This window comes from Sinocyclocheilus grahami, unplaced genomic scaffold, assembly GCF_001515645.1.
Source record: "Sinocyclocheilus grahami isolate Dianchi unplaced genomic scaffold, SAMN03320097.WGS_v1.1 scaffold531.1, whole genome shotgun sequence".
Taxonomy (NCBI): domain Eukaryota; kingdom Metazoa; phylum Chordata; class Actinopteri; order Cypriniformes; family Cyprinidae; genus Sinocyclocheilus; species Sinocyclocheilus grahami.
In genome coordinates this window covers 173,641-185,996 of record NW_015505710.1, presented here as the reverse complement: position 1 = coordinate 185,996, position 12,356 = coordinate 173,641, and the positions used below count along the sequence as shown (strand labels likewise).

At 37.9% G+C, this 12,356-nt stretch overlaps 1 protein-coding gene across 2 annotated transcripts; it reads left to right on the top strand.

Annotated features, from left to right (window-relative positions):
* Positions 1–2,678: 2,678 nt before the first annotated feature.
* On the top strand, positions 2,679–9,653 carry LOC107555316 (coiled-coil-helix-coiled-coil-helix domain-containing protein 1-like). Of its 2 annotated transcripts, none has more exons than XM_016238074.1 (3): positions 2,679–2,975; positions 8,356–8,468; positions 9,180–9,653. In XM_016238074.1, the coding sequence occupies exons 1-3, from the start codon at positions 2,846–2,848 to the stop codon at positions 9,282–9,284; spliced, it is 348 nt and encodes a 115-aa protein (XP_016093560.1). In that variant the 5' UTR covers positions 2,679–2,845; the 3' UTR covers positions 9,285–9,653. The 2 variants fall into 2 exon arrangements, with proteins under 2 accessions (XP_016093560.1, XP_016093559.1); XM_016238073.1 differs by lacking the exon at positions 2,679–2,975 and adding an exon at positions 4,059–4,370.
* The last annotated feature ends 2,703 nt before the right edge of the window (positions 9,654–12,356 follow it).

Below are 12,356 nucleotides of genomic sequence, written 5' to 3'. Positions count from 1 at the left end.
TTGCTATGACAATCTGGCGCTTCTGAATCAGCGACTGTATGTTTTGTTACTAGTTTAAGTATTTACTATTGACTGTTCAAATGCGGAGCTTTGCGCAGCGCAGAGTAACGCGTCGTGTGTGTGTGTGTGTGTGTGTGTGTGAGGGGAACAGGGTCACTTCACAAGAGAGTGAACTGCCTGTCAGAAATCATAGCACGTCTTAACCGCGGCTTGTGTACTGCATCATCACTGTGTCTGTCACGCGACTCTGTTCCCCTTTCGGGCTTGAACTGATGGTAAAACTAACTAACTTATTAACTGTCTTGATATTTACTTTGAAAGCTGAAGCGATTATGGTAAGGGGCGTTACATTTCCGACGCGTGCTTGCAGTGTTCGGCCAATCACAATGCACTGGGTCAGCTGGCCAATCAGAGCAGACTGCGCTTGTCAAAGGAGGGACTTTGTAGAAAACAAAGCGTTTGAGAGAGGCGGGGCATAGAGGACCTACAATAATGTACAGTATTTGAAAAATAATGTGTTTGTTTGAACATTAAAGCATGTCAACATATTCTGTTACACCAAATACACAAAATAAGGATCTTTAAAATAGCATCATATGACCCCTTTAAATAGCTTTCTTTTCTTACAGACAGTCCACGTAAAGTCTTACATACATTTTGAGAATGTCCAACACCAATCATTAAATAATTCATTAAAACAAATAAACAGTACTAATCACTAATGCAATAGCCTTGCAATATAACGTGAAGGAACAAAGTCAAAAGATGAGGGACGGAGGTGAAGTAATTGCTCTACAGTATGCACTGTTGACCAGACAGACTTCATTAGCTAATGGATCTGTCTTGCATTAATCAATTCACAATTCCAGACAGTCCTCTGAGAGACCAGACTGCCTCTGTTCTCCTTGCTGGTTACACACACACACACACACACACACACACACTCACACACGCTTTTGTCCTATGCCATTTCTGTCTATTCCCCATGGAGAAAACCTTAATACCTTCTCACCCTCATATTGTCTCACAATGTCTGTCTACTGTACATGTGTGAAATTAAATGCAGGGCATAATTAAATTAATGAATCATACAGGGACAATATAAGTACATGTATTTGCCGGAGAGACTGAGCTGAATTAAGACCTCAAAGATGCAAAACAATCCTCTTTATGGAGTGTATTGGGGTAACACAAGAAACTTTGCACATTCTGTGTGTATTTACAGTACAAATCATTTTCAGTGTTTGTACAGTGTATGTGTGCATGTACTGTCCCTGAGCTTCTGAATGTCCTTGTTTGGCAGATGGGGGTCTGGACAGAGAACCTCTGTGTCTGTGGCATGACATAATGTGCCATCTGAGAAAAAGGCCCACACCATGACATCTCATCAAAAATTCATCATCATCATACACCTAGGGGGCTTCTACTCTCTCCCCAGGGTACGTCTCCTATCATCATAACATTTAATATAAAAGACTAAACGAGAAGACTATATCTATGAGTTCCATTTGATCAAAAAGATTGGGGAGAAGTGTATAAAATCTGACAATATAAAATTAAGAATTAACAGCATGGTGGAACCTGTCACATTAACTAAGAGAAATTAAAATAAGAGAAAGCAAGATAAAAGCATGATCAGACTTAATTAGTAAACTATTACACAATTTTTGGTGGGTCACTTTTGTTTTGTTTTTATAAAAATTCTATAAAGCTGAAAATGATTATTTAATTTTGTTTCATTGCTCTATGGACAAATAAAGCTTAAGCCTCAAAGTCTTTGTTAATTCCTTTTCCCTTGACTGTAAGTTATACAGAGTTTAATGATATTATACAGTATATCACGTTACATAGCCGCTGACAACCATTAAACTCATTCTAAAATTAGAGTGAGAGATTATTCAATAGAAATTTCAATAGCTTGATTCCCACAGTAACCTTAGATATTCTTTTTCATATTATCACTGAATATAATCCAAGACCAAATGTGTTGCATCGTCACCTACTAAAAGTGGCAAGAGAGGTGGGATGGAGAAGGGAAAGGTAGGCACTTATATCAAATCCAAAGGGAAGTTAAACATAAAATTGTTGATAGTGGAAATCGGAGAGAAGAAATTGTGTTAACTAAGCTAAGACTGGGACATTGGTTATTAAATAAAACACTTAAATTGATAGGGAGGCATGATACTGGACTGTGTGAGGGTTGTCAGGAATCAGGAGAGCATGTGGTCTTGAGATGCAACAGGTTTGAAACACAGAGAGAGGTGATGAGGAATGAGCTAAGGGAGATCGGGGTTCAGGATATTACTTTAAAAGGATTATTGAGCACAGAGCATAGGGCACAGACCAGAATTCTTATAAACTTTTTAAGAGTAACTGGGGTTTTTTATAGGATATGAAGAGTTAAAGGAATAGTGAGGAAGGTAAAGTATTATTATTATTGTTGTTATTAATGTTATTATAAAGCAGGGCAGGGATAGGGTGTGCGTGTGTAGGTATGTATGTGTCGGGATAAAGGTGGGAGAATGGGTGATTTAGTCTGTAAACCTATTTTCTGACCCCCACTCCGGAGCAGAAGGTGGCGGTAATGCACCAATACGCTGGATGCCAACCGCCGTAAAAATATAATAATAAGAAGAAACACAACTCAAGATACTTTTACAACACTTACTTTACAACAGGTAGAGACTGCTTTCCGACAGAAAATGGCGACTTACACATGAGGACGTCAAGTATGAAGTACTCGGCAATGACATTTTAGTTATTACATATGTTCTAATATTAGGCTACGTTTCTTTCTTATTTTGGATTTAATGTTTGTACCGTCTCGGGAGGAGACAGAAAGGCGATGAGTGGATCTGTGATTCAAGAGAAGGTTGCTAAACTGTTGAGCAGGCAAAATGGAAAACCCGTACTGAGACCCATCAAACCTCTGGCGCTTAAGAATGATGTCGCCAGCCGCAAACTGAAGAAAGGAGGTTAGGACTTTTTTTTCTTCCATTGAACATGTATGTGAATGTATGTGCACAAGAGCCCGCGCTCTCTCTGGCAGCGGCAGGTCGCAGCGCCGCTTCCGGTGGCAGCCCTAGATGCCACGGCGGTAGTGATGGGAAGTTCGGATCATTTTACCGACTCAGACATTTGAGTCTCGTTCAGCAAAATGAATGAATCTTTTTTCGAGTAATTTCGTTCATTTTAGCAAGATAGAATTAAAATGTTACGTGTTACTTCCCTGACATATCTACTACTTACGCAAACGTTGATCACACAACAAACAATACAAAACTGCTATAAGAAACATATTGCTCTATTCCAAAAACTGCTGATTACTGCCTACACAGGTGGCTGTCTTCTAAGGCAGAATGCTAACTAAGATGGAACCTCTTAAGTGACTGATTTGGAACCAAGTGTGTAGTACTAGCGATGTGTCGTTCGAACGAACCTACCAAGTCTTCTACAAAGAATCTTCAGGATTCTTTGTAGCGAACGAGAAGAGCCAAATCTTCAGCCGGAGCCTTCTATTTTAGCCCAATTTAGTAATTGTGAATGGTTTGTGTGTTGGTAAGCAATTTTTTAATTTAGTGTTTTCATAAAAGCCTTATTTTTATGCATTTTTTTTTCATAAAAAAAAAAAACACAGAGAGAGGTGATGAGGAATGAGCTAAGGGAGATCGGGGTTCAGGATATTACTTTAAAAGGATTATTGAGCACAGAGCATAGGGCACAGACCAGAATTCTTATAAACTTTTTAAGAGTAACTGGGGTTTTTTATAGGATATGAAGAGTTAAAGGAATAGTGAGGAAGGTAAAGTATTATTATTATTGTTGTTATTAATGTTATTATAAAGCAGGGCAGGGATAGGGTGTGCGTGTGTAGGTATGTATGTGTCGGGATAAAGGTGGGAGAATGGGTGATTTAGTCTGTAAACCTATTTTCTGATCCCCACTCCGGAGCAGAAGGTGGCGGTAATGCACCAATACGCTGGATGCCAACCGCCGTAAAAATATAAGAAGAAGAAGAAACACAACTCAAGATACTTTTACAACACTGTCGGCAGCGGTAACCATAACAACAGGTAGAGACTGCTTTCCGACAGAAAATGGCGACTTACACATGAGGACGTCAAGTATGAAGTACTCGGCAATGACATTTTAGTTATTACATATGTTCTAATATTAGGCTACGTTTCTTTCTTATTTTGGATTTAATGTTTGTACCGTCTCGGGAGGAGACAGAAAGGCGATGAGTGGATCTGTGATTCAAGAGAAGGTTGCTAAACTGTTGAGCAGGCAAAATGGAAAACCCGTACTGAGACCCATCAAACCTCTGGCGCTTAAGAATGATGTCGCCAGCCGCAAACTGAAGAAAGGAGGTTAGGACTTTTTTTTCTTCCATTGAACATGTATGTGAATGTATGTGCACAAGAGCTCGCGCTCTCTCTGGCAGCGGCAGGTCGCAGCGCCGCTTCCGGTGGCAGCCCTAGATGCCACGGCGGTAGTGATGGGAAGTTCGGATCATTTTACCGACTCAGACATTTGAGTCTCGTTCAGCAAAATGAATGAATCTTTTTTCGAGTAATTTCGTTCATTTTAGCAAGATAGAATTAAAATGTTACGTGTTACTTCCCTAACATATCTACTACTTACGCAAACGTTGATCACACAACAAACAATACAAAACTGCTATAAGAAACATATTGCTCTATTCCAAAAACTGCTGATTACTGCCTACACAGGTGGCTGTCTTCTAAGGCAGAATGCTAACTAAGATGGAACCTCTTAAGTGACTGATTTGGAACCAAGTGTGTAGTACTAGCGATGTGTCGTTCGAACGAACCTACCAAGTCTTCTACAAAGAATCTTCAGGATTCTTTGTAGCGAACGAGAAGAGCCAAATCTTCAGCCGGAGCCTTCTATTTTAGCCCAATTTAGTAATTGTGAATGGTTTGTGTGTTGGTAAGCAATTTTTTAATTTAGTGTTTTCATAAAAGCCTTATTTTTATGCATTTTTTTTTTCATAAAAAAAAAATAAGAAAATACACATGCGGCTACACATGGGAGGACAGACTAGGATCATACCATTATGTCAAGTCAAGTCAAGTCACCTTTATTTATATAGCGCTTTTAACAATACAGATTGTGTCAAAGCAACTGAACAGCATTAATTAGATTCTTTGTAGCGAACGAGAAGAGCCAAATCTTCAGCCGGAGCCTTCTATTTTAGCCCAATTTAGTAATTGTGAATAGTTTGTGTGTTGGTAAGCAATTTTTTAATTTAGTGTTTTCATAAAAGCCTTATTTTTATGCATTTTTTTTTCATAAAAAAAAAAAAAAGAAAATACACATGCGGCTACACATGGGAGGACAGACTAGGATCATACCATTATGTCAAGTCAAGTCACCTTTATTTATATAGCGCTTTTAACAATACAGATTGTGTCAAAGCAACTGAACAGCATTAATTAGGAAAATGGTGTCAATAATGCAAAATGACAATAGTAAACACTCATTTTTCAGTTAAAGACCTGAACATTTTTTTCAGGTCTTTATCATCCAGCTCAGTTCAGTTTAAATAGTATCTTTGCAATCAAGTCAACGATATCGCTGGAAATGAAGTGTCCCCAACTAAGCAAGCCAGAGGCGACAGCGGCAAGGAACCAAAACTCCATCGGTGACAGAATGGAGAAAAAACCTTGGGAGAAACCAGGCTCAGTCGGGTGGCCTGTTCTCCTCTGACCAGACGAAACCAGCAGTTCAGTTCCAGGCTGCAGCAAAGTCACATTGTGCAGAGGACTCATCTGGTTCCTGTGGTCTTGTCCCGGTGGCCGTCTGAGACAAGGTCTTTACAGGGGATCTGTATCTGGGGCTCATCTAGTTGTCCTGGTCTCCGCTGTCTTTCAGGGCTGTGGAGGTCCTTTCTAGGTGCTGATCCACCATCTGGTCTGAATACGTACTGGATCCGGGTGACAGCAGTGACCATCTGATCTGGATTATGTGATTGTATTATGTGAAAGATGGAATGGGGATACATTCCGAAGATAGCGAGTGTAGTGGTATGCTGCGTTCAAGTCCTCCTGGGACATTCGTACTTACGATTTGACAAGTCGTAATTACGACGTCAGGTGCGTTCAAGTCAGTTTAGTCGACACAAGATGGCGGTGTACCTTTTAATAAAATACAAGAAAATACAACAGGGTCTGTTAACTCTGCTTATAGAAAATGAAGAGCAAAGAATTCGCATCAGGTGTGTTTTGCGTTTTAAATATTTTAAAAACATGCAACATGGCAAATCAAAAGATTTTTCACCTACAGGTGCAAAAATTATAGCATTTTTTTACTTGGATTTCATTAACTAGCTGCGTAAATACTAAACTATCAATTTAAACAAATTTACCGTCAACTACAGACGTAGCATCCATCGATTGCGCCATGTTTCTCACTGACATGCCCCCAACTCCGAAACTCGGGGCTTAAAGAAAATGTCGAGTTTCCCCGCTCGTAATAACGACTTTGTAGTGGAGTTAATGTGCGTTCAACTCGTAAATACGATCTATCCGACATGACTTGAACACACCATCAGTGGCGTGTGGTGGAGTCTTTTTTAAATGATGATGTAAAGTTCCCACAATTGTATTAATATTATTATTGTTATACATTTTTATGTATCAGCTGCATGTATCCTAAATATGTGCGTTCAACTCGTAAATACGATCTATCCGACATGACTTGAACACACCATCAGTGGCGTGTGGTGGAGTCTTTTTTTAAATGATGATGTAAAGTTCCCACAATTGTATTAATATTATTATTGTTATACATTTTTATGTATCAGCTGCATGTATCCTAAATAAAAAAAACTTTCTTTTTATTTATTCCTTCCCTTTCTAGCTTGTACTTATTTGAACAATGCTTGCCTCTTTAAGAAGATTCGCTTTATGTATTCCCCAATTGTAAGTCGTTTGGATAAAAGCGTCTGCTAAATGACTAAATGTAAATCTAAATGTAGCTGCCAGAGAGTTCTTGCCAGGAGTCACAGGTAGCTGCCACGGTCTTTCTTGCCGTTTTTGCTGTCTGTTCGAGTTCGGTAAAGTTAGCAAGATATTCACAGATTCGACTTTTCCGGATCAATAAATCACGAGCCAAACGTTTTCAGTTGTTCGGTGTCTGCTAGTTTCTTGGCTTCTTCTTCTGGCCTGCTTTAGATTGAAACTGTTAACGTTACGGAATTTACATTAAGTTTTGTTTATTCGCTTACACTGCCTATTTATCCTTTTTCGAAGTGTTGAATGTATGGGATAATTTTATGCATATTTGTGAAATATTACGTATAATATTTTTAAATGGAGTGTAAAGGTTCTCTGTTTAGCCTTTAAAAACCTGAAAATATTAATAAGGAAAACAGTTTATTGAACCTTTATGCAAAATATAAAAGAAAATCAAAAAAATGTTTGTCGTATTTGATACATCAGACTTGGATGGCCCAAGAAGTAGTATGTTATAGTGAGATTATATAGCACACATTCGTGAAGGGAAAAGCACTTGTTTTATACAAAGGCCCAAACTGAGCAAGTACATACCTGCTGTAGATATTATTGTTTATATGGCCTAAATAAACTTATAATGAAAATCAATTAGACGGATTACGATCAAAGCTCGGTAGTTTTAATTGTGGGGGGAAATACAGTATATAATATATAATGCAATGCAATACAATGATGCTGGAGCGATGTACATATACACCTTCAGTCCAGTAAATGTTCATCTTGAAATATTAATAACAATATAAAAGTTATAATTACATATAGTTTATATAAGTTGTTAAAGATTTTACAGCAAAATAATGTGTACCACCACCTGAAATTGGATATTTTTAGAATTAGTAAAAGGCCTTGCTAAAATCAGGCATGTAGTAGATTCTGTAGAACAGGTTTTCCAGCAAAGTTTTGATCGTTAATTTAAAAGCCTTAGAAATTCATATATCAAATATGATATGCAAGGCTTTATATGGTTGGTTAAACATTGTGCTTGCTAGAAAACAATCAGATTTATAACTACAGTTTTAACATCAAATAAAGTCAGCTGTAGTTAAATTAAAGCAATATTTTTTTAAGCATAAAGATACATTTTAGCACTTATACATTCATTAAAAATACCTTAGTGTCACTCAGTCTCCATTTTGAAAAGTAACTGATTGGCTAAAGTAAAATGATGAGCATGCACAAAAATTATTTTTGCTTCTCTAAATGGGACAGGAAATACAAATGATGCTGGTTTGCTTTTTAAGGCAACTTCGAAGGGCTGTTGTAATGCATTATTTTTGCTGAACTCTTACATGGTGATACACACTCTTTGTTACAGAGGCCACCTGTGTAACGGAAATGTCATTGCTGATGGCTTGCTGGAAAAAGAATGACTTCAACAACACAGTCTGTTCTAAAGAAGTCTCAGTCTTCTACGCATGTGTTGAAAAGGTAACTCTCAGTCCTCAGGAAATCCTCTGTAAAACAGCCTACTGATAGCTGACAGTAGTTTAACATCCTTAAAGGGATAGTTCACCCAAAAATGAAAATTCTGTCATTAATTACTCACCCTCATGTCGTTCCAAACCCATAAGGCCTTCGTTCGTTCATCTTCAGAACACAAATTAAGATATTTTTTTAAGAAATCCAAGAGCTTTCTGACCCTGCATGGACAGCAAAGCAGCTGACACGTTCAAGGCCCAGAAAGGTAGTAAGGACGTAATAGGTCTGTTGCTGTCTATGCAGGGTCAGAAAGCTCTCGAATTTCATCACAAATATATTTGTTCTATATTTGTGTTCTGAAGATGAAAGAAGGTCTTACGGGTTTGGAACGACATGAAGGTGAGTAATTAAATGACAGAATTTTCATTTTTGGGTGAACTATCCCTTTAATTAACATGGTTTTGATGAATGCATGGGAATGGGTAATTAGGATGTACAACCAGATAGATTTTCTCTGCCAGGTTATGGCGAACACACTTCCCACTTTGCAATGCAGTTTCCTGTTTATGGCATCCTCACACATCTAGTGTGATCAAGTTTCTGTTAAGTGTCTCCTCTACAGCTTGAAAGCTGGTTGGAATGACTTCTCTTAAAGCCTTTGAATCTTAAATGCAATAGTTATTTTTATTTAACATTGTTTCCTAATTTCACTTCTTACAGGGGCAGAACAAGGCCAAAGGAAAGCAGGAAACCCAGGGTCGACTTTTGCCTAAAGAAGCCAACACCTTATTAAAACGATTTCCCAACCTGAGCAGTGAGATCTAGGACCACTAACGCAGATTAGTCAAAGAATGGACACTTTTATTGTCTGAGCTGTATAGATGAGGACTTTAGTCTGAGTGTATCTGACTGGGCCGAGCAGTTGATGAGAACAGGGTGTGGAAAGGTTTTCTAAAAAAAGAAAAGAAAAAAAAAAACCCGCAATGAAGTCTGCCAAAAGCACATCAGCGGATGCTCACAAAAGCAAATGAACTGCGTTCGCGAGGTTTTGAAGGCACTTTTGGTTATTACTACATTACTGCACTCCTGTAGGTCATCTCATCAAAACAGTACAAAGGAACAAACACTGATCCCTTCACACACTTAAAGGGATAGTTCACCCAAAAATGAAAATCTGTCACCCTTTCCTCATCTTCATGTCTTCTTTTGTGTTCAGCAGATGAAAGAAAGTCATACAGATTTGTAATGACGTGAGGGTGAGTAAATGATGATAGACTTTTCATTTTTGGGTAATAATTTAGTAATTTATGTTATTGATGTTTGACTATACCAATGTTACTTCTTGGATAATCTGAATGTTGTCGTATTACTTTTCTAAATCTCCCCTGCATAACTGAGCTGTGACTTGTAAAACCCAGCAGTTTATTTTTTACATTTTTTATTTTTATTTTTTCCTGTTGCATGCTGTGTCCACAATATAATAAGTCTCAGCCATTTTCAATTATCAGAAAATGGAGATCAAGGGAGAAGTACTCAGTGCCGGATCACGTTACATGCCAGGATAAATTGTATTGAATTTGACCATGAGGGCTCTGGAATAAAGATAGAAATAACTCATTATTAAACATATTAACTTACAAATAATGCACTTTCTGTTCCGATGTTATTTATGTTTTGTTTGATTTGAAACATTGATAAACTTTGTGACCATGAATTGGTTTAGTTCTCTTAATGCAATTTAACCATAGCCATCCTGTGATAACACTGTCCACCATTAACTTAGGCTGATTATCTATAATTGTCTGCAGCGTAATGTGTTTAGACCCCAAAGGAAATGCCGTCTGCTGTAAGTCTAAACTTTGCTCAATCACGACATTGCAAATTTGCACAGTTGTCAACAGCACAAACTTCAAAAATAAATGAAGTAACAATGAACAGCTAAAAATACTTTAGGAAAAGACAGCTACAGCTATGCAAAAAGGTGCTACCATGTCAATGCCTCTCAGATTTAATTTGAAATACGTTATGGTGGCAGTGATGACCTTTGACCTCAACCTGCTATGTTTACTAGGCATTTGATGTTATATACAGTAAGACATTCCAGTCTTCAGTTCCTTGAGCATGTGTATAAACCAGATTAACACCCCAGAACAGAGTGTGGATGAATGCCAAACAATGCAGCCACTCCTCTGGGCATCAGATAAGAGATAAAACTATTATCACTTGTTTTTATAGCTCCTTGATGCCTGATAAAACATGGTTGTTTTAATCAAATCTACAAATTCTTATATTTCATGTATGACGTAATCTGTGAATGATGTAGAGGCCAAATCCATCTCTTAGCAAGATTAGAAAACATGTAGACCAACTCAATTCTGGACACAAATAAACTGATCCTATAGATGAATGAATTTAAGTATAGGAGAATTATGTTTATCATATGAATAACGTGTGTAGTTGTGCTCAGGTTAAAAGGAGACTTTGATCTTTTATTAAATTATGAGTATGTGATTCAGGTATTGTTAACTTCTATTGAAGCTATGAATGGTGAACAATGTGGAATGAGGTGTATTCAAGTGTCTGTGTACACAGGTGAACAATGCAAGACAAGGTGAGCTTAACCACACCTGTATACTGAGCCTCTTTTTCATATGATATTCATAAAACCCAAGACATTTAAAAGATTGTCCAAGTGGTTAATAATATCCACCTTATCAACACATGCCCTTTGTCCTATGTTAGGGAGTTTTCAGGAGTTATGGAAAATAATTCCTTGTCTGTCCGTTTCATATTTGCTATGTGACCGCAAAAGGTCTGTCTTTTCTATTTTTAAGCTTTAGGCACATTTTTGGGGGGTGCTGTACAAGAGTCTGTTGAGTTATTAAAAAATCTATTCAAAAAGCATTTCATGCAGATAATAACTTGATTTTATTATATGATGGATATGTTTTAAATTTCTGAATTGAAATAAGTCCTGTATGATACACGCTCATGACAATTCATAGCTATTTGCGTTTTGACAAATTGGTGGCTAAATTATATGCATTCATACAATATCACTTGTACATTTTTGTACGGTCTGCTTATGCTCTACTGACGGTTGGGTTTGGGGGTGGAACTTAATGCTTACCTTTTTCCTAAAAATGTAATGTTTCTGTACAAATCGCATTGTACGAATTCACCTCGTAAATTAGTTATACGTTTTTTTTACTGTTTTTTTTCTCATTAAAATCTTATTAAAAGGCTGCAATTCTTGTAAGGGAAAAATCCTACAAGTAGTTTGACAGTCTTTGAAAGTTGTGATGAAACTGAAGTAGTGACAGCTCTTTTCTTTCCTATCTTAACTTGCATCCAAGTGTAAGAGAGTTTCAGAAAAAAAAAAACCTAGGGCGAGGGCATGGTTCTATTCATCAGTTAATTGGATTTTGGACTTTCCACTCAAAAGTAGAGGCAGATGAACATGAGCTGAGCTGGCAGGGTTTATTTATTTATTTATTTTTTCACATGACATGTGGCCAAGTATGGTGACCCATACTCTGAATTAGTGCTCTGCATTTATCCCATCCAAAGTGCACACACACAGCAGTGAACACACACACACACCCGGAGCAGTGGGCATCTATTTTTGCTGCGGTGCCCGGGGAGCAGTTGGGGGTTCGGTGTCTTGCTCAAGGGTACCTCAGTCTTGGTATTGAAGGTGGGAGAGAGCGCTGTACATTCACTCCCCCCACCTACAATCCCTGCCGGTACGAGACTCGAACCCGCAACCTTTGGGTTACGAGTCTGACTCTAACCATTAGGCCATGACTTCCCCCACGTTTAAGCGGAGTAAATGACTGGAGAAGTCCTGCATATGCCAAAAGAGAGACGTGTCGTTTTCACAGGAAGATCCAGTTA